This window comes from Falco biarmicus, chromosome 7 (genome assembly GCF_023638135.1).
Source record: "Falco biarmicus isolate bFalBia1 chromosome 7, bFalBia1.pri, whole genome shotgun sequence".
NCBI lineage: Eukaryota > Metazoa > Chordata > Aves > Falconiformes > Falconidae > Falco > Falco biarmicus.
In genome coordinates, this window is record NC_079294.1 from 60621521 (window position 1) to 60642901 (window position 21381).

A 21381-nucleotide genomic window follows, 5' to 3' on the forward strand; every position below is an offset into this window, starting at 1 on the left:
GCATGTGTGTGTGGGTGTTCCTCTGCTGTAAATTAACCTTTGATTTTACTTTTTCTCATTGACCATGAATAGTGATGCATAACACCAACAGAATCATGCGCTTCTATCAGTGATCTGCAGAACATGGGGAAGTGGCCTGCTGCGTGGGTGCTGCAAGGGAGGCAAATTAATGGGTGTCCGACAGTGCTGATAATCCTGACAGCAGACACTGAAGGAACTAAACTGGTGAGCTGTGCCTGCTGTGAGGGGAGAGTGGGCTAAAAAGCCATGTGGGGAGCAGTGGGGTAACTGGTGTGAGACTGTAGAAGCAGCAGAGGGTAGTTCAGATATGTAAGGGCAGGGCATGAGGGGAAGGAAGGGATTAAAGGAGGAAAGTTCTCAAGCTAGGGTGCTAAACTGAATCTGAGGAAGTGGGTAAAGACAGAGTAGAAGGTGCTGGATATAGACATCAGCTCAGCCTGAGCTGGGTAAGACATGGTGCTGGATTGGGCCCTGCCAGCTGAGCTCAGATGAGAGCAGGGAAGAGGTCTGGGGAGGAACTGACCTTTTCCTTTTTTTTTTTTTTTTTTTTTCTGGAACTGCAGGGAAATGATATTCAGCCCTTGTGCTCAAAAGAGGTTCATCCACAGTCTGTATGCCACACTTCATCCATTCATCTCAGTAGATATGACAAAGGTCAGTGGCTCCCGGTATCCTTGTTTACAAACTGATGAACTGAGGAGCAGAGAAGTTTAGAGAAAAAAAAAAAAAAAAGTCATGATTCTGACACCCTTTAAAAATCTTTCACTTTATAGAAGTTTATCTGTGTCCCTGAATCCCTTTTAATTATCTTCCTGGGTGATTCCTATTTCTTTTCACATAATGAAAGCAAAATAAGCTAATCTTAAAATGAAGAATACTTTATTGATATATTTGATGGTGGTGGTGTTATTTCCAGTATTATTCTCCAATCCATCTTTAATACAGCCTGACATCTTGTTTGCTTTTTTGACCACTACTGTGCACTGAGCAGAAGTTTCCACTAAGCAGTCCACAGTAACGCCTAGAACTTTTTCTTGAGTGATTTTGCAAACCATCAGTGTGTATGAATAGTTCAAATTGTTCCTTTCAATACGTGTTACCTCACACCTACCTACGCTAAGTTTCAGCTGCCATCTTGTCCAATCCCTTCCTTCAGGGCTGTGTTTTTCTTTTAAAGCTGTGGCTTTTCTAAATGATCACATATAATTTCCCAAGTATGCTGTCTCTGCTATTGCATGCTTACTTTTCAGATGAGTAGTAAATTTGCTAAATTAATCCCAGTTTTGGTGTAGGTCTTGGGATCTCTGCTTGTTAATCTTTCCCAGCTGAAAACAGCCATTAACTTGTATTTTTAATTTGGTCTTCACTACTTTTAGAATCATAGTATTTTTCTTAGTCCTCAGTTATTCTTTACCTTTAAGCATTTTATGCCATTCAAAATATACGGGTAGGTTATACCCCTTTATACTTTCATCCATTATCTTAATTTCTTTCTTAAAGAGTTCAATGGTAATTGGCAGTTAAAAGCCTGTACGGACAAGTACAGCCAGAGTAGTTATAGGCAAAGCTGGCATCTACCTAAGAGCAGCAGAGTGGTGAGGGGAGAAAATTGTAATCTCAGTGTGTAAGCAGAGTCCCTTCTGGTCTCCCAAGAGCAGTGTGGAGCAATTCACTAACAGCTGAATTCAGTAAAGCACCTCCCAGGTGTCCTTAGCCTATTGAGCCCAAGCACATACCTAATGCATCTCACTTCTCCACCTTCCCCTCTCTGCTTCCTTGATGCTGGTCTCCGACTGCTCAAGCAAAAAGAAGTGAGAATAGGAAGGGGGTGGAGGATGCAAGATTTTAGCTACCCTCAGGCCACCCACCCTCACTGTGGCCTTGGATGTAGCCTTGAAAATGGATGCATGTGCCAAAAAGCATCAAGGACTAACAGCATCCTTACTACTGAATAAAGCATTAAACAAGCTACTCTATGTCAAATTCTGGCATCTGCTCTTTTTAGCAAAGATGTTAACAAGGTGGGAAGAGTTCAGAAAGCAATTATAAGAAGTCTGAGGAGTGTGCTTTGCAGTAAGAGACTGAAGAATGTATTTTGTTTTCTTCCAGCAGATTGTTGCAATGTGATTTCTTTGCTGTCTGTGTGACCTTTGTTAGACAGAATTTAGAGGACTGGGTTGTGAAGGCAGATGCATTTGTGAAGGCAGAAATACAGTTGAATGAAAGTTCATCAATAATTAGAACTTCCTGGAATGCTTATTCTGCTCTATGCAATTTACCACCATATTGATGTACTGTTTTGGGCATAGTGGCTAATCACATTTCAACAGCAATGCTCTCATAACCAACTTTGAGAGCTACATTTCTGTTTAGTTCTTTTTTCAAAAGCCTGCTCAGCCATTCATATTTTGCATTACTATTCTCCTGGATTGGAAGAATGTAATGTAGCAATTGGCAAAATCAGGTAAAATAGATTCACCTCGCAATGGTTTGTTTAACTAAGTGAAGCTATTATAACTAATTAGGTGTTGCCCTGATTGTACTCAGCATGCAAACATTACATAGATTAATGTTTTTTGAGATGCAAACCCAATACGCTTTTTATCTCATAACCAGTGGTTTTGACATACCATGATCTTTTTGCAGTAGAGGAACCATATGGGGCAAACTGGTTTTAACTGTGAAAAAGGGTTGTTTGGGTTTGGGTTTTTTTATCTCTAAAACTCTCTTTCAAGTGAACTTTGTAAACTTTGATCAACAAGAGAGAAAAGTATCAATCCAAAACTTCATAGACTGTTGTTGAAGAATATAACTATGGCTATTTTTGACTACTAAATTGTAAAGGTGATCATTGTTTATTCCTGTGGGGAAAATAACCTATGTTCACCTCAGAAGCTTAATGTCATATTGGACTCTCCCCAGGGACAGATAACTCTACAAGATTGCTTCTATTTTGAACAGGTTTAGTTTGTGTTCTTTTTCTCTGTAACTTTGTTTTCACGGGTGCATTTTTTAACTCATTGCCTGTCAGTTTAGATTTAGCTTCATTGTTCCACCCTCAGGAAGCCTGTCTAAGCCAACAATGCTGTTGTGTGGCAGGCACAAGAACTCTAGGTGATGAATACCCTCTTCATGACAGTTACACAGCAGGATTGTGCTCACTTAATTGCACTGTTTATTTGGGAAAATTGCTGCAAATTTGGAAAAAATTGTAGAAGAGCTTCAAATATGTTTGAAAAATCATTATTGTGTGTTTATACCAATTCTGACACCACCTTTCTTTACAATATGAACCTTGTGTTATTGCAGAAAACTTAAAATTACTATAGGTTACATGGGCTGACCAAAACCCCTTCATCACTTGTTGGCTTATATGTAATGCTTAACTTCTAAAGCCAAACAGCTAATGGTTGTGTCATGTAATAGGCTAAATATTTGGTGTAAATCAACTTTGCCTCAATTCTTTCTGTGATGAATGAACATTCTGTTCTCAGAAATAATTGCTTAGATTAAAAGGTTGCACACATCAGCCATATAGTGCAAATAGTTATTCCCCAAATCCTTGTTAAGCTAATTTCATAGGAAGCAGGAATTTGTGTTGGTGTTTCTGAATACTGTATAAAGCCTAGTGTTCAGTAGAAACCATTCACAAGTCCCAAAGTGTGACACTGTTTAAAATCAGTTCACACTTAAGGACAAAATTCCATAACCGCCTAACGTGGTACAATCAGCTGATGAATAGTTAGATATTAATTAGCATGGGACAGAGGAAAACGTTGAATTACAAGTACTTCTGGAAGCATCAAAATTTCCAATGAGCAGTGAGAACAATAAGCTGTGTTGTATCAAAGGTCACATGTTGTCGTATATTATAATTACTGAGATAGCTACATGGATCCCTTTTAAACAAATTGTCGTTTTTGTCTGAAAAAGGGATGTGGAGAAAAGAGAATAGATCCAGAGAATTTTTTTCTGGATAAATTGATAATTTAATCAAAAATGGTAGCTTTATTAATTCAACCTGTGAAATCTGGTGCCATTTGAGAGCAAATACATGCAGACAAATTTTATGGTAAATCCTAGAATGCGAAGACACTTAAGAGCAATGATAATATTTTCTTTGTAATATTTCTGTGTTTTTCTTAGAGCATCTAATAAACACCCACAAAATACTTCCTATATCTTTCTTTAGGAAAGAGATATGCCTATTTAACAGAGATGGATGCTGATGCACAGATACGGTAAATGAGGGATGAAAAGGCACATGATACGTGTATGAGAAAGCGCAGAATAGAATACCATTGCCTGTATTACCTAGGGAAATGGAAGGAGTTTTGTTTGAAACAGCGACCAGAGACAGAAGGCTCAAATGCAGGGGATTTTTGGCCTGGCTAGTCTCTTTGCTCTTTACCTCTGTCTACTATGACCACCGATCGTTGCTATCATGAAAACAAAAGACATAGTTACTGTCCCTCACCTGAGCTCATGAATTTACCACGTACATAAGAAATTAGCCCACCCCCTATTTTTGTAATTATGATCTAGTATACATTTTACTTCACCATAGGGATAAGCATGAATTTGTAATGCTACACAGCTATGTGACCGCCTGATCACTGGGTGACTGCCTCACCCTCTGATGTGTGTCTTGGTGCTTACCATAGCAGACCACTTTCTCTGAGAACTTGCTAGGCCAGTTAACTGCACTAAGTCTATAAGGTTTGCAGTTTCATGTTCAGCCCTTCCCCTTTATGCTGGTTGGCTTCCCTTCTCCAGGAAATAAGGCAGGAGGCACTCTAGTTACCTCTCAAGTTGCCCATTCCGTTAAAGAGTTTGAATGTTTGATGGATTCAACTATGCCTGCTTGAGACTCCCCAAAAATGTTTTGCCAATATGACAGAAACCTGCTCAAATTTTTAACATTTTTTCAGGGTCTACAAATATTTTATTGGTCATAAATATCCTGTAGAATATGGTAATTTCTGCCAGAATGCCTGGTTTGATCCAAAGCTGGAGTTTCCATAAGGAAGTTTTGAAGACCAAATTTCACCTGCCCTTTTGGCAGCACATTCACAAAACACAGTAAAATAAATCAGGACTTTATCATGGAACTTACACTACCAAGGTTAAAAGTTGCTTTTGTCATAATTATGAATGATTGACTACACAGTAAAGTGATCTAGGTCCTCTACTCAACGTGTTCTAGCGAGAATTATCACACTGACTGGCTTAGAAGAAACAAAGAGCACAGCTCTTAAGTTGACCCATCTCTAGGCAACTTTTTGGTTCCTCTGTAAGACTAGCTGTAGAACCTGAGGACACAATTGTGCAGCAAGCAGAAAAAGGGGAATGGTGATAGATCAGAAAAAAGGGGGCATGACGAAGCAGTAAGTGTAGCTAGAGCGTTATTCTGGATTACCATTTGATGCCGTTCAGCCATTTATAATGAGACCTGAATGTGTCCCTGACCACTTAGGATTACACTGAAAGATCTAATTAGTTCAGGTAGTTTCTAAAGAAACCAATTAATAATTTTAGATGAGGAAAGATTGTTCTCCTGCATATGCTGAACTACGTTATTTCTGTGCTGGCTTTAAAGTACCCAGTGTGTGTATGTGTGTATAGTGCCAGTTCATTTTTATTTCTATGTATATTTATATGGCAAAATATGTGTCTTTTCATGGTCAGTTAAATCCACTGGTTATTTGTGAGACTGTAACACATCTTGGGTGTTCTGGCTAAACTGATGCTGCCAAAATTGTCAGCAAAAAGACCAGAACAGCTGATGAACCTTAAACTTTCACCCAAACAACTACTGAGTTGTTTCTTCAGGATATAGAAAAGGCAGAAAGCCCAAGCAAGAGGAGTGGTAGGAAACCAAGGAGGAAGGATAGAAAATGCTGTTTGATGTAGATTTCACAAACTGTTGTGTTCAATCTTTTAGAGACACTTTAACAATAATCCATACTAATTAGCATTTTAGGAATTTTAAGAGGTTTTACCCATAAAGGAAAGATAACTCAAACTTAAGTTCAGTGCTTTGCTTATTCACTGGTTTCTTGCTTTCATTTTGCTTAGGGATTTAACATTTTGATAAATTCTACAGGTAACATTTTCAGAAACAGCTAAATGCCATTTTTGAAAGTGATTTTCTTAGTCAGACCAAGATCTCCAAATGTACGTACAACCTAATTCCTAACAGTTTTAATGTGAACAAGCTGCAGAAACAGGTCTTAAATTTCTCAGGACTGGTGTCGCTTTTGCAAATGAGACTTGTGCTAACAGTTGGTTAGGTATTTTTAACTAATATGCTGTATAATTAAATAACTAAATATATATATATATAAATAAACACTGCCATGTATAATTCTTATTCCCCTCTGTGGGTTTGTCATACCCATAGGGACAGCACTGTGGTTTGTGGGCTCCTCTCCTAGCAACCCCCATTAACATCAGAATTACTTAGGCAGCTATATCTTCATACCCCACACTAAGAGTTTACTGTTTGGCACTGGTTTATGTGTAGATTTCATATGACTGTATCTCTGGTTATTTGCACTAGGTCTACTTCACTTTCTTGCCATCTTACAACCCCTTTTAATAACAGCTTTATGCTATTACTTACTGAACTTCTCTGCTGTAGTTTGTATTTGGAAAAAAAGATGAAGATATGGTCCCTGCCCCAAGAAGCCTATAATTAAAACAAGACCAGCATTATAGAAACATATATACTAGCTGGCCTGTAACTGGATGGTCTGTTTAGTTTTGTTTTGACGTACTATATGAAGCAGCATTTAACAGATGTTGGGAAATCAGTTCTCTGAGCTTCTCATATAAACATACAGCAGAGATGCATCCATATGAATTAATTTCATCATTGAATGTGAGTATTAATGTCATCAAGCATTTTTTAATGTTTGTACTTATTCTACTGTACTTTGAGTCCTCCTTGCTAAAAAATATAGAAACTTCTTGAGAGAAAGATAAGTGACTGTATTGTAGCAATGCTTTCTAGTGCTGTACTGATGATTCTTGTCTCTTGCGTAAAAGGCATTGCCTTGTAAAAGCCCAGCAGTGAAAAAAACTGAAGAAAAATGTCAATTGTTTCATTAGATACCCTCTATACACAGTGTTGACAAAAAAAACCTAACAAACACACACCCAAACCAAAAACAAAATGGGAGGGTGTCTTCCTTGGTCTTTATGGCAAGTGCTCCCTCTCGTTACAAATAATGCTAACCTATCATGCAAATCATGTAGTTGACATTATTATGGCTGCTCGTATCCCTGCTGAAATAGCACACATCTAGCAAGGTGACCGATCTTTCCACTCTGCCTCTTACGCAGGGGAATGCAGTATTGAGGATTAGATTCCCTTTTACAGCTTCCAGGATGAAGTCAAACCAGCATGAATGGGGGAATTAGCAAACTGTCGCTTGCCCCTCTTTGTACTGTATATGGCAAGGAGATAAGGCAGGTCAGACAGAGAATGGAGGCAAGACTTGAGACACAGCCTAAACCAGAACAGAACTAGAAGGAAAGTATAGCTGTCAAAATGACACAGAGATTTCCTAATTTTCACTTGTATTTAATGTATTTTGCATTTCACATCTGTATTTTTATTTTGTCGCCCCTTCAGTTTAGTTTTCATGCATTAAAACAAAATCTTACGTGTTTCTAACACAACAGCTTTTAAAAGAACACTTCACCCGCCCTCAAATTACAAGACGTGCAACAGTAATTTACAGTGAGGGGGCACAGATGTTATCAAAATCTCCCTCTTACCTGCCAGCTCCTCCAAATTTTCCAGTGCTTGGATATTTTCTTCCACTGCTGTGTGGAATTTCTTATTGTAATGTTCTTTGTGATTTTTTTCTTTTTTTTTTTTTCTTTTTCACCTCAGATGTTTTATCCAGTGACTAAACCTGCATATGACCTCCTCCTGCGATCAGCTGCTGAGCTAAAACAATACTTCATGACAATCACTAAAAAGAAAAGCAGCCTCTGATGATACTGATGTGATTAGGGTGAGGGGCCAGGGGCTTGCACTGAGTGCTAGAAGAGCACTTTATAACCACAGCAAATCAGTTGAGCTAGACAGCAAGGCAGAGGAGATGGGATGTGAAATATGAGTTGGGGAAGCATGCAAAGGAGATGGAAGAAAAGGCAGATTTAGAACTGGCTTTTCATTTTCCAGTGTTACCACTGTGTGAGTTAACTAGTTAACTTGTCAGCTTTTCTCTGCCGACTCTTCGAATTCTCCGTACCTCTTCTTTACTTCAATATTGTGCTGCTTCCACACATCTGCACAGCAAAATGTGCAGATGTGAATTCTCCCTGTACCTCAGGCCTATGAAAAACTGTATTAGCACAGCACTAAATCTGAACTAATGCACCCTGCCCCTTAGCAAGGACTAATAGCTCAGGATCAGCTTCATGCTAACAGCTTTTGAGCTGCCTGGAATGGAGGCAAAGTGAGGTTTATCTTCCCACAATGTACTTTGTAGAGCTATCCATACTGGGCCTGATTTGGAAGAAGCATAAAAGCTTTCTTAATACGTGATTTTGCTTTTTGTTGGTATGTGGTAAAGTGCTTTGCAAATGAGACAAGCATCACTGTCCATATTTCATGATATGTAATACTGTAAGCAAAATATAGTGCCTGCCCTTAGCTACACAATGGCCCGGTCTGGAGCATGGTTCAGATCTCCACTACCCCATCCACTAGACTATGTTTGGTCTCTAACTGGCAGATGCAGGATTGTTCAGATTCTGCACTAATAGTCAATCCCATAATTCTTTGTATTAATTCTGTGTTTATCAATAAATGTCCACAATGGTCAAATTAGAAACACTGCAGTGCATTCTACACAGCCTGATTGATTTGGTAGGTATTAAACTAGAAAAAAAAAAAGCAGAATTATGTCAATCTGTTGTGAAAATGTGCAGAATTTTAATCTGTGTAAATTGGAGGAACAGCAGTGCCCCTATAAAAACATGCATCGGTTGTCACACAGCAGATTTCATATCTTTACACAGAAAGTGAGGGAAGTTCCTAAAGATAATCTCCTGTAAGTATGTTCTAGTTACAACTTACTTAATGTTCAAATTAACTTTAAGAAGTTGATTGTATGCAACACAATGTTCTACATTCTTCTACCTTTGTTGCATAATTTCATTTTCCAAAACCAAGATAAAACATTAATGACATCTCCTAGCCCAGAATTCAAGCCTGATTTAACTTGGTTAGCTACTGTGGCATTGTATCAGGGACTCACTTGGATTTAAACATTTCAAGTTGTTTTATGTATGTAGCAATAATTGTGCTGTTTAGAAAAATGTGGTGCCATCATGTGGACAATATTAAGAACTGTAAAAAACAGTTTTTAAAAGAAAAACTAGGTAACAGATCTGTATTCAATATCATGAATCAACTGAATTATAAATACATATTATATGATATAAGAAGCTATGCACAAATCTGTGGTTTTAAAACTGCATTAGGTAAGAAGAAAAACCAATGATGGAATCAGGAATTGTTGATTCAATCCTGTTTATTTTCCAGCAGCTTGGGAAGTCCTTTCCCATGAGTATAGACTGATTAAAATGCACACAAAAATCTCCAAGCCACTTTTAATCAGCACTTAATTCCAGCATTACCTGCATCTGTACTAATTTCTGTATTTGTTTATCTCTTTGGTTTTCCTCTAAGACTTTACAGAACTTGTTTTTGTACAGCCTGCATTACTTCTCTTCCACACAAATGCACGCACGCTCACACAAACACTCCTATCCACATCAGCCGGCCAAGACACTCTGCCCACACAGTTCTCATTCCTGCATGAGTTCACACAAAGCTTTGTTTCAGCAACAGTTTTGGTTTAAGGCCTCTTGTTTCTTACATTTAACCCAGAGGAAAGAGACTTTGCCAGATTTGAAATAACTATCCCTAATACCAATAAATGTTCACAACGCTCAAATTAGAAACACTGCAGTACACTTGTGCAGCCTGTTTTTCTGATTTAATACATATCTATTGTGAAAATATGCAGGATTTTTATCTCTGTAAATTGGAGTAACAGCAGTGCCTCTACAAAAATGTGCATTATTTGCCATGCATCAGCTTTCATATCTTTACACAGAAAGTGAAAGAAAAAGTTCCTAAAGATAATTTCCTCTTCAATACCCCATCTATAACAGACCTGTGAAGGTTTGCACGAGGAGTGCAATTCAAAACCTGACCTTTGCAATACAGTCCCCCAAAGCGAACCTGCCATGTCACAGAACCGTAGTCTGTCTCCTGCTCTGAGGCTCTGTATGTCAAGTGCGACTTGGCTGATTCTGCAGTCTGCTGATTTAATTGATATTGGATAGAGGCAAGAACTTTTAAAGCCTTGCCAGTGGGTTTGAAACGGGTAGTCTATCTGGAAACGAAGCTTGAAGATATGACTGGATCGGTCCCTTCTATGAAAGTTTAGTGGGTTTGTTTTGGTAAAACTTAAAAAGTTATATTTGACCTTTATGAATATTGAAGAACTTTGGAATCCTTTTTGAGGCTGGAGATTTGTATAGTATTTTACTCACGTTCACTTTATGCAGAAAGAGCCCGCTGTTGTAGTACAGTAAGAAATGGAATACATATACATGTGGTTTTACTAAATGGACACAATGGAATATCATATATTAAGAAGGTTCTCTATGGTGCTATTTCAGTTTCCATATAAAGACAGGTAACTTTATGGAGTAATGACATCTGTTTTCTACGTCTTTGCCTCTTACGATTTGTTGGTTTTTTTGTTTAAAAAAATGTGGGTTCCTGCTGAAATTTTTACCATTCTCGGGCCATGTTTTTCATGTATATTCTCTGGTGTCTATTTAGGTATGAACTTAGACTACAATCTTTTTCTTACTGGATAAACTTTCAGTGTCTCTTATTCTTTTTCTACTTTGGCATTTATTTTCATGAAACTTGTGGGAGCTTAATTTTCTTCAACAATTTTACCTTGCTGTCAAACTTGGTAGAAATGATTATGGATTGAAAAATTCTGTGGGTGGGAGGAAAATGAAACATGGCAATGCATCGAAAAGGCTGTTGGAAGTCTCTAGTCTATATCACTGTGCTCAAGTTCTTGATTACTTGACATTTAAATGTTTAGAATACATGGACAAAACTCAATTTATACCTTTTTAAATTAATTCCCATAAATTGGAAGCCAATCTCGAGATAAAGTGACTTCACTTGTGATTTTTTTTAATAATTGGCAACACTGTACTAGACAGAGCATGGAACAAGCTCAGCAACCAACTTTCAGATGAACTTTAAATGTCAAATTATCTCATGATAGTTTGCATGAGTTTGGTTTTCAGTGTTTTGGAAACTGTACACTCACCCTTTTTAGAAGTGTGACAGTGGTTTGGTTTTGAAATAACTTCTAAAATAGACTCTGAGAGGAGTAATTTAGTGACAATATATTAGATTTCCTGGATTCTGGCAGCTTTTGCCATCAGTGAACATGAAAATGGGAAAATTAACCCTTCCAGATTACTTAATTTTTGATGTTATGCATGGTTCATCAAATTCTATTAGTTTTTGCCTTTGATGACTTAATAAGATTATGCAGTATTACTAAGGGTAGACTTGCATTTCCATCTCTAAAACTAAAATCTGAACAGGAAAAAACAAGAATCAGAATCTCATCCACCTGTATCGGCTATAGTCTGGTATTTTATATTCTATGTCTCTTCATGAAACTCATTCCTTCTGATGCCCCTTGGGTGAGGGTTCGGTCTGTCAGTCATTGTACTGTCTTCATTGCTGGGATTTCCTGTAACTATTTCCCAGTAATTCTTATCTTCTTCAGCTTTATGGGAGTCCAGGTAAGTGTGACAAATCACTTCATATTCTTTTCCAAAATAAGACCTGCAATGTCAAAGAAAAGGGCATGGGCAGGAGGAATTAATATATACACAAATTCAGCAAATCTGCATTATCTGTGAATTGTTCAAGATTTTCTCATGTTTCTCTTGGCTTATTCAGAAATATGATCATATGCTTTCAAATATCAGACCCTTACAAGAAACACAATAGTCCACTTTGTTTCCTATGAATAATTTAGGCATTTGAAATCGAAGGGAAATGCCATCTTTCTCGTTGCAGAGTTAAAGCAGACCCATCAGTATAAGCATTGATACACCAGCTCAGTATGTACAAGCTGGATGGGTTCCCTATCCATTCACATCACCATTTCTCTTTGACTGAGGAAGACTCTGGCTACTTAATAACTATTTCAGACTCAAACTATCAGACCTTGTTTCATCCTCAAAAACCTGACACAAATCTTCAGTCAGATCTTGCTAAGAATTTAATGGGAAACAATTGGTGTACTCCTTAACAATGCTTAATCAACATTGATTTAATGCATGCGTATTAACTTGAATTGTGGGTTTAACCTCAATTTCTTGAGAAATTTATTCATATGGACATAAGCAATGTGCAGTTATATGCAGTGTGGTTTTATTTAGTTCTCTTATTCCTTACGCTTCTTAGTATACCATTTTTCCTTTTAAAAAAAAAAAACAAAAAAAAACCCCAAAAAACCCCAAAAAAACCCTGTAATTGCTCAAGATACTCAACGGGAGAACCACCAATCAACTAGAGAAGACTTAGAAGCATAATATGATAAGAATTACAAATTAAAAAAACCACCAACATAAGACTGAGCTGATAGTTGGAAAGGAGAACGTGCATTCTGCATTCTTTTTCATTTCCTCAGTGTGTTCCTAAAGCACCTATCTTGCTTCTTACAGTAATTCTTGATGTTGGCACATCATTATGCACATCCCTGCCAGTTATAAATTAGTCTTACGTTGTCCAAAAGTTCCTTGGAACAGCTAGGCTCCGATTAGTATGGCAATGACTAATGATAATTTTAGCGTTTGCCTGGAAAAAAAGAAAAGGAAGACACTTAACAGACATTTTTACACTAATTTTAACTATTTTAATTAAAATTAAATGTTATTCAAATTAAATGCTTTACTGCTTAGTGTAAGCCCACATTGCTTTATATCAGTCTGAGATGGCTATACATTTATGTATAATGAGGTATTTTTATACCCTATCACTTTTCAACATAACTGTCTTAATAGCTTATACCAGCAAAATGCTCTAGCCTTCAGGTCAGACACATCCTCTTATCCAATACATTCCATTCCACTCCCTTCTGCTGTGCACTTAACAACAAAAAAATAAATTTTAAAAAAATCAAGGTAGAGAGTCATTCCAGTGGCCTGTGCCTTAAGTCCTCTTCAAATTGGTATTTGCCACATGGGAGATCCAGATGGTTTGGTGAAACAGCCTAGAAATTGGCCTGTGAATAAAGAATGTTGTCTTTGACAATTACCTAATTTTGACTGTGTTCATTAGTGAGCTGATTCATGTAAATGAGTCACAGCTCAAGGCTGTAGAGGAACAGTGATATTGTTATATTTTGCTGTACATCCAGCACTTCAGGAAGCCTAGCAGTTATGTGGAACAGGAAAACACTGCATCTGTTTAATGTGTTTACAAAAGGTTAAAACCTACATTTGTAAAAGCATCCACTTATTCAGATGCCTTGGGGAGGCTGTATTTTTTAATACTTTCTAAATGTAATGTACAGGGGTTCTTAATCACAGCTCCTAATATTGGAAAAGGAGCGCAGTGCTCAGAAGTTCTGAAAAGCAGATTCCAAGTACTGCATCCTTACAACATGATGAGGTTGACCTTTAAAAAATTCTGATGAGAAAAACTGAGCAAGTCAACCTCAAAACGAACAGCAGAACCTAATAGTTGTATAGGCAGATTCCCTGGTTAAAGAGGTGGTTCCTTCCCTCTTCCCCTTCCCAAAATTACAGGTCAGAACTTACATAAAGAAAATATGTGAATACAATGGACACAACTTTTTCATAAGTACACCATCTACTTAAATGTACACCATCTACCATCAATTAAATCTTTATAAAATTTTCAAAGTTTTAATTTCTTACAGGAACTGGAAATCCTTCATATTCAAGACGCAGCTGAGGATCCAAGAAGGCAGCTTGCCAGCAAGTCAAATAGGAAAGCTCATCTGTCAAAAAAACTTGCTGAAGGTAAGATTTTTTAGCAAATCTTATAAATGATTTATGGTCACTCGCTAGATATAACTGTAAATAAAAATATATATAAAGGACAGTATAAATAGAAAAGAAACAAGATATGTAATTTAAAAAAAAAATTCAACACAAAAAATTTTCTTTCAGCTCCGGAAAAATCACTCTGCCAAGCTAAAGTTACATATTCAAAACTCACAAGACAGATTCTATACTGCTGATAAACTCATTAAGTAGCTGTTCTATATACAGACGTGAATACTAATTTAAAAACGAGTTTACATTCCAAAAATTCCCACCACAGGAGCTGTTGAGAGGGAAAATGTTTTCAAAGTTGTGGTGATTTATTTTAAGTGCATGTGTAACATGTAATGTCTTATTTGCTTCTAACCTGCAGAGGGAAACAACATTAACATTTAATAGAAATCTGCTCCCTCAGAATGATAAGAATAATATGTTACCTCATATACCCACTATAGATTTATCTTCACAAGAAATTAAATCTTCTCATTTTGGATTTATTTAACGTATAAAAAAACCCTCCTTCTAATGATGAATTCTTTCATGACTCCCAAGTTATTTTTCATTTCCTTTTTTCTTTTCTTTTTTAAAATCTTTATCCAGTCATTCTGACAGAGAGCTCCCTTGGCCTGCACACCTGATCTCAGGCAAGTCACGCAAACTTTCTAAACAGGTATTGCTTATCTTGATCTGTATATGATTCTGTATATGTTTTGTACCACTGTACAGCATTAGAGATACATACATGGTTATTAAAGGCACACTATCAGTATATGCTACCATTGCCATTTGCAACTTTATTGCCTTACCATTTGGTCAGAAAACCCTCCTGTTGTCCCAAGACGAAAGTTTTGTCCAAATCTAATCGGTTCACCCACTGCACTTCCATCAACACTGTTGAAGTTGTAAAAAGGAAGAGACATTTAAATAGTCAGCTTTACTATTCTTTTGTTTGTTTGTTTTGGTCTATAGTTAAGTCTTGAGGCAACACTTTGTATTAAGTTTACTTTTAAAAATAGGTTAAAATCTCAACTAAAAAGACATTTCATACAAGACTTACTGGTTAAAATATTTAACAATAGAAATAGACTATATTGATTACTTTTTATGATGTATTCATCAACATGCAGGCTGGGAAGATAACATCCAATGAAAAACCAACGAGAATTCAGCACTGAGGGCTCCTTTAAAACATACTTAATACAAGCACCTGAAAAATCAGACTAAAAGCAGAACAGTGTATGTTTGTCTGTAACTTAATATATGTTGCTAATAATATATGTAACTGATATTCAATAATTTGGTTCATTACATCAACTTACATGCTGCTATATCCCAATTTCCAGAATGATTTCTGTATTTTATATTAAAGAACCATTAAATTAAGTGCAAGGCTTTCTAAGTATATTCAGCATAAAAAACTTAAGTACCTGATGAACTTAGTAGTCAGTTAATGAGGGACTCAATAGCATTCAGTGCCAGCGACTAAGATCAGACAGCAGCTAAGCAAAAATATTTTCGTTGCAGTTCTAGAAGGCCTAAATTATGCTCTTGGCATGAAATTTTCTTCTCAGGTCTAACCTGAAGTGTTTTGCTCAATCAGGATCGTACAGGTTGGGTTGTACTCTTACGCACCATTACTGTTGTTAAATACATGCACTCAGGCACAACTTTCAGCCATTGAGCAGGACCCTGTTCTTCTGTTTCTTCTCCCACAAAAAGCTGAAATTAAATATGTTTTGGAGAGAGAGAATATGCTGTTTGGTTAGGGGTATATTTAGGACAACAGAAACGCTGTCCACTTTGTGTACAGCAAAAGCATTGACACAGAATTCTGCTTCAGAGAACTTATTTGCAGGAGAACGAGTAACAATACTAAGTGATATTTGGACATGATTTGCATTCTACAGCTGAAATATGACTGCATGAAAAACAGCTGCAGAGTTTACCAAATGATACAATAAACTCAATTCTGGTTTCACACCAGTTCTAAACTGATTTAAACTTCCTTGGAATTATTCACAGTAATATGTGGAGCAGAATCAAGCTTAATGCAGGACCCAAGTTAAAGACTCTTTCTTAAATAAATTAATCTTACTCAAATTCATGTGTATATTGGCAAACTGCATTGCCTATTCCTCAAAACAAGACATTGAAAGCTAAAATAGTAATTGAAAACAACTCACAATAAAGTGACGAACCTTAAAATACAAAAAGTATTTTGACCCATTGGGTCCACGCTCTTGACTGCGCTAACTCCACGGGGGGCTTGCAGTGATTCGGCCAAATACGCGGATATTTCATCCAGGCTAATTGCCAAAGTCAGAGCACCACACGCTCCAGGGCAATTTTCCACCGCGGATTTGCTGTCTGGGTTCAAAAGCATAACAGTGTCTCCAAAATGAACAAATCCATCCTTAGATACCGACAGCTGTATCTAAATCAAAACATACATAATTTCTTACAGAATTATCAGAACCTAATATCAGCAGTATTTTAGTATATAAGTGCTAATCCATAGCATTCTCAGTGTGTAAAGGACAGCAGTAGTATCTATGCCATTCTATGCGGAGTTGTAGAGGATTGACATAATTTTCTTAAAAAATTACCTTCTTGAAAAGATTATCTTGAAGTTTGTTTATTTTCTGTGTTAAAAGTTCTCCTCGTTCTCTTTTATGCACAAAATCCCTTAGGCGGTCCTGCCGGCAAAGGACAGACATGTTATCAAGCATTCACAATCTCAAGTTTCAACGGAATTTAAAGAATTAGGGGGAAAGAGCGGGAGGCGAGGAGCAGGGACCACACCACCCCCACCCCCCCGGGAGCGGGAGGGGAGCAGGCCCCGGCCCCGCACCTCCTCCAAACGCGCGGCCTCAGCCCAGCGGCCGATGCGCACCCCGGGGCCGTAGGCAGCCATGGCTGCCTCCTGGGCCGCGCGGCGTCCACCGTCGCCATGGCGACCACTCGAGCTACCGATTGGACGCTGGAGAGGCGGAGCCCGCCAATGAGCGGGAGCCAGGAGGCCAGGAGGCGGGCTCTCGCTGCCGCGCGGCGGCGCCACCCGGGAGCTGCTGGGGGGCGGTCGGGGGGGGCCCCCGGGAGAGCAAGGCTGGCCCCCTGCGCGAGCCCGGCCTGCCTGCGACGTGCAGGCGGCCCACCGGTGCAGGTCGTGCTCTTTCGGGAGTACCCGAAGATCTGGCAAGGAAAGGCCTCAGCAAGTTAAAAAAAATAAAAATAAAAATCCATTCGGATTGCCTTGTGGTTTTGCCCAGTCTGACAGGAGCTCTGCAAGCAGGAGGCCTGCATCCCGTGGGGCGGTTGGGCAGCCCCTTGGCTTCCTTCAGGATGTGCCGAGGGGATGCTGATGCTGCTGGGCCCAAAGCAGCTCTTCCTCCTCACATGTCTGGGGGCTTCTGACCACCTGACTAACGCTGACTCCTTTTCAGGTGCCGTTGGACACCCAAGTACTTCTGTTGCTGCTTCAGCTGTGTGCTGGTAAAGCTACGCTGATGCTGAAATTCAAGAACGTGAGCCAAGCCATAGGCGTAGTGTGGGGCTTACAGTCAAGTAGCCTTTCACACTCTGCACAGTCAAGGTGGTGCATCAGCTTAGTGCAACAAATGAGTTAATGACATTAACACTACAGTATTGGTGAATTTTGTAAATCATAGAATAGTTTGGGTTGGAAGGGACCTTGAAAGGTCATCTAATCCAACCCCCATCTGCAACAAGCAGGGACATCTTCCACAGGTTGCTCAGAGCCCTGCCCAACCTGACCTTGAATGTTTGGGGGGGGGGGGGGGGGGGGGGGCATCTACCACCTCTCTGAGCAACCCTTCCTCTGTTTCACCACCCTTATTGTAAAAAAAAAAAAAGTCTTCCTTATATATAGCCTGAGTGAATACATTAGGTGAATTTTTTGATTACAAATATTTCGGTTTGTTACTGTTTTAGTTTTGAAATCTATGGCAAGATAGGCTAAGTGAATATGCTGTGTGTTTACTTTCTAGATAGCTTAAGCCAGTGATTTGCAGATCTTTGCACAGGACACTTTCCCTTTACAACTGTCGTGGTTTTCTTGCAAGCTTACTATCATAAAGTTTTGGTGCTAGACAACTTAAAAAGCTTAAAATAAAATGTTTTGTGTGTGGACAGCTGGGCTACGTGTTATCAGCCAGTTTCTTTCACACGAAACCTGGATCTTTTGTGTTTGTTTTTTTTAAACCAAATGTTACTACACAAGAAGTTATTCAGCAAATCCTGACCTAAACCTTTCTGGCGACACGCAACCCATTTCCGTTCAAATAGCACCACCTTGTGGTCAGTTCTGGTAGGTGACACTTTCCCTAGCCACGTTAGGAGCGATGCTGAAATTGTTTAACTGAAATGCGGAAGAAACTTTGTTCATCTCAGCTGAATATCAAAAGCCAAAAAAATTTTGGAAGGATCAGATATGATTTGAAATCTAAAGTGTTTTCAGGAAAGGAGATCTAATTATTTTCCTGTGTCTGTAGTAATTTCTACTTAGCACTTAAATGATGTTCATGGTTTTCACAGAGCTAAGGTTTTGATTAGGGTGGCTAGTTAATTATACTGGTACGCAAATGCTAAAGTGGATTTATCACACTTTTGTTCAACACTGCATAATATATTTCAGCTTAAACAATTTACTTTTGCTTACCTCAGTTTTCCATGTCTAAGAAGTTTCAGATATTTGGATTTGTTTGTTTGTTTGTTTCAGAACCAAGCCACTTTTAAATCCATATTCAGTAATAAATCACCGTTATAAAACTATGTATTATACTCAGCCATATCATTAAGAAGACACATGCACTCTGTCTTGTGCATCTAGCTAATATATAGAATCCACAGAAAGCTTCCATAGTTTTGTAGCTTTATGTGCCATCTGTACTTAGTTGCTTATAGATTCTGATGCAAATATTACATAGAAAGAGGTATTTGTACTCAAAATGTAATAGTGTACAGAAATATCTGCATGGATGTCTTGGTAAGATTATGCTGTGACTAACCTTGTCACCTGGAGAGCTTTAATTTCTGAATGCCTAGTATTCCATGAAGACAAACAGAAAGAACTCCCTGAACATGTTTGTAAATTGAACATTTTTACTGCAGGAAAGGTTACAGGCCTGTTCCAGCCAGCTGAGTTTCCTTTCAAGCAGATAAAATCTGTGTTTACTCCTAACAGTTGTTTGCATTACTAAAAGATGTGAAGAAAAGCTGTACTTCTAAGAGAATTGGTCTATGCTTTACGCCAGTATACAAATTGACCAGACTTAAAGGTATATGTGGTTTTATTGAAAACATTAGTAGTTCCCTTTTTCTTTAAGCCATTCCAAAATAAAATTATAGTCCGTGTACTTTCAGAAACTCATGCCCTACTATTCTAGAGTTACAGATCTTTTTCCCTTTCTATCTTTTCCTTTTTTAATGTAAGAGAACTAAATGGCTGAGAAGACCCAAAATAGCATATAGAACTGTCTAAGCCATTCATTTACATAAAAGGCTGCACTGGTTATGCTTTTCATTGCCTTAAGATTATCGGTAATGCGTGCGATAGAGCATGTTTTACATACTTTAATATATAAATGCATTGGCATGTATCAGTAGGACAAATTATCAGTTCAGTCAAATCTAAGTAGAAGAGTAAGGTCTGAATGGATGTGAACATAAATTAAGTCCAAGAAAGCAGTATGCCATCTTTATTTGGAAGAACTAGCAGAGCTTCAATTTTTTCTGTGAGCTCTTCCATGAAATATCTTCTTATTTCACGGTGAAAAATATGATCTTTACTTGTGTGACTGTTGTTCAGCAATTTATGAAATTCTATTCATACCGAAAAAAAAATACTAAAACAATGTTTAATCATATGCAGGTTGGATGAGAATGTTTTTAATGCCTGCCTTTACTACCTGGGGAAAGTATGTATTTTTTTAATCTGTTTTATTTTGGTTTCCCTGTTGAAAATTATGAACGTGCCAAATCTGATTAACAATACAGGCGAATACTGCATAGGAGTAAAACATGTTCTTTGGGATGATTTGTGTCCTTTCATTTTATTATTTCACACTAGCGTTATTCTGACACATGCTATGAATCAGAACATAGCTATAATTTTTCTTTGTTGTTATTAGGTTTCTGGCTATTAAAATGATTAATCTGCTTGTTAATAACATAACTACAGTTTCTTACTCTAACTTATTCCCTAAACACTTATCTGTTCACAGCACAAAATGAATTAAGTAGTTGATACGATAAGATTTAAGGATTGCTTTGCCAGACACTTGTACTGATGTCTCCCATTTTGGCTGTGAATTTCAGTGTGGAGTTTTCCTATAACACTTGTTGCTGAGGAGCAACGGACCTATTCACGGTATAGTAATTTCTGAAACGTAGCTATCCATTAGACTGAACTTTCAGTCTACCTTTTACAAGAAAGGGGAGCAGGATGCTTGTGTGTTGTATTGGCAGTAAGTTTGCTGATATATGTACACAAGTGGATAGTTTCCCGATATTAGATCTGGTTAATCCAAAATTGCTGTGATTGCTCATTTGGTATTTTATAACCAAAATATTCTGCTAGAGAAAGAGGGAAGGGGAAGGGAATAATTTCCAGTGTGTCCAAGGCCACCAAACACTTGCCTATGAAAGTTTAGAAGGAGTTATCCACATCTCCACGTTTTTTTCATTCTACCGGTCTCTACTTTAGCATTGTACCATGCCCTTTTAAGAAATTGTTGTATAATGGAGCATTTTCTCTTCAAATCGAGCTGTTTCATCATGACTGGTCATGCTGGCTACTTGAAGATTTTTCTCCTCTGCCTGGCTGAATCTTATACAGGAGGTGGCCTTGAAAAACCACTAGAGCTCTGAATCTCAGAAAAAACGTCATTTCAGGAGCAGTAACTTATCAAAAAAATACAAAAAATATGAAAGTATGTCTCCAAGGAATAACAGTGTATTTTGCAAAGTGATCTGTATTAACTCTGAAGAAGCTAGAATACTTTAATTACCAGGAAATAGGTCAGCTGAGAACCACTGTTTATTAGCAAGCAGAACCACCATTAATAAAGCTATATTGCTTCTTATGTTTATCTCTTCACAAGACTGTGCACTCTATATATGTCTACCCTCAGGCAATTATAAAATTATTATTTTTCAAACTATGGAGTATTTGCTCAGGGTATCATG

At 37.9% G+C, this 21381-nt stretch overlaps 1 protein-coding gene and 1 long non-coding RNA gene across 2 annotated transcripts; one reads left to right on the forward strand and one right to left on the reverse strand.

The window, feature by feature from the left end:
- Window positions 1-78: 78 nt before the first annotated feature.
- Window positions 79-14985, forward strand: LOC130153238 (uncharacterized). Its single transcript, XR_008823283.1, has 4 exons — window positions 79-225; window positions 585-675; window positions 14049-14151; window positions 14776-14985. It is a non-coding gene; the product is annotated as an uncharacterized LOC130153238 (long non-coding RNA).
- On the reverse strand, window positions 9009-17177 carry CFAP161 (cilia and flagella associated protein 161). Its single transcript, XM_056347787.1, has 7 exons — window positions 17027-17177; window positions 16782-16871; window positions 16374-16609; window positions 14982-15066; window positions 14047-14205; window positions 12888-12961; window positions 9009-11941 (listed from the first exon to the last, which is right to left on the reverse strand). Exons 1-7 carry the CDS (start codon window positions 17087-17089, stop codon window positions 11755-11757), a joined length of 894 nt encoding a protein of 297 aa, XP_056203762.1. The 5' UTR covers window positions 17090-17177; the 3' UTR covers window positions 9009-11754.
- Window positions 17178-21381: the final 4204 nt, after the last annotated feature.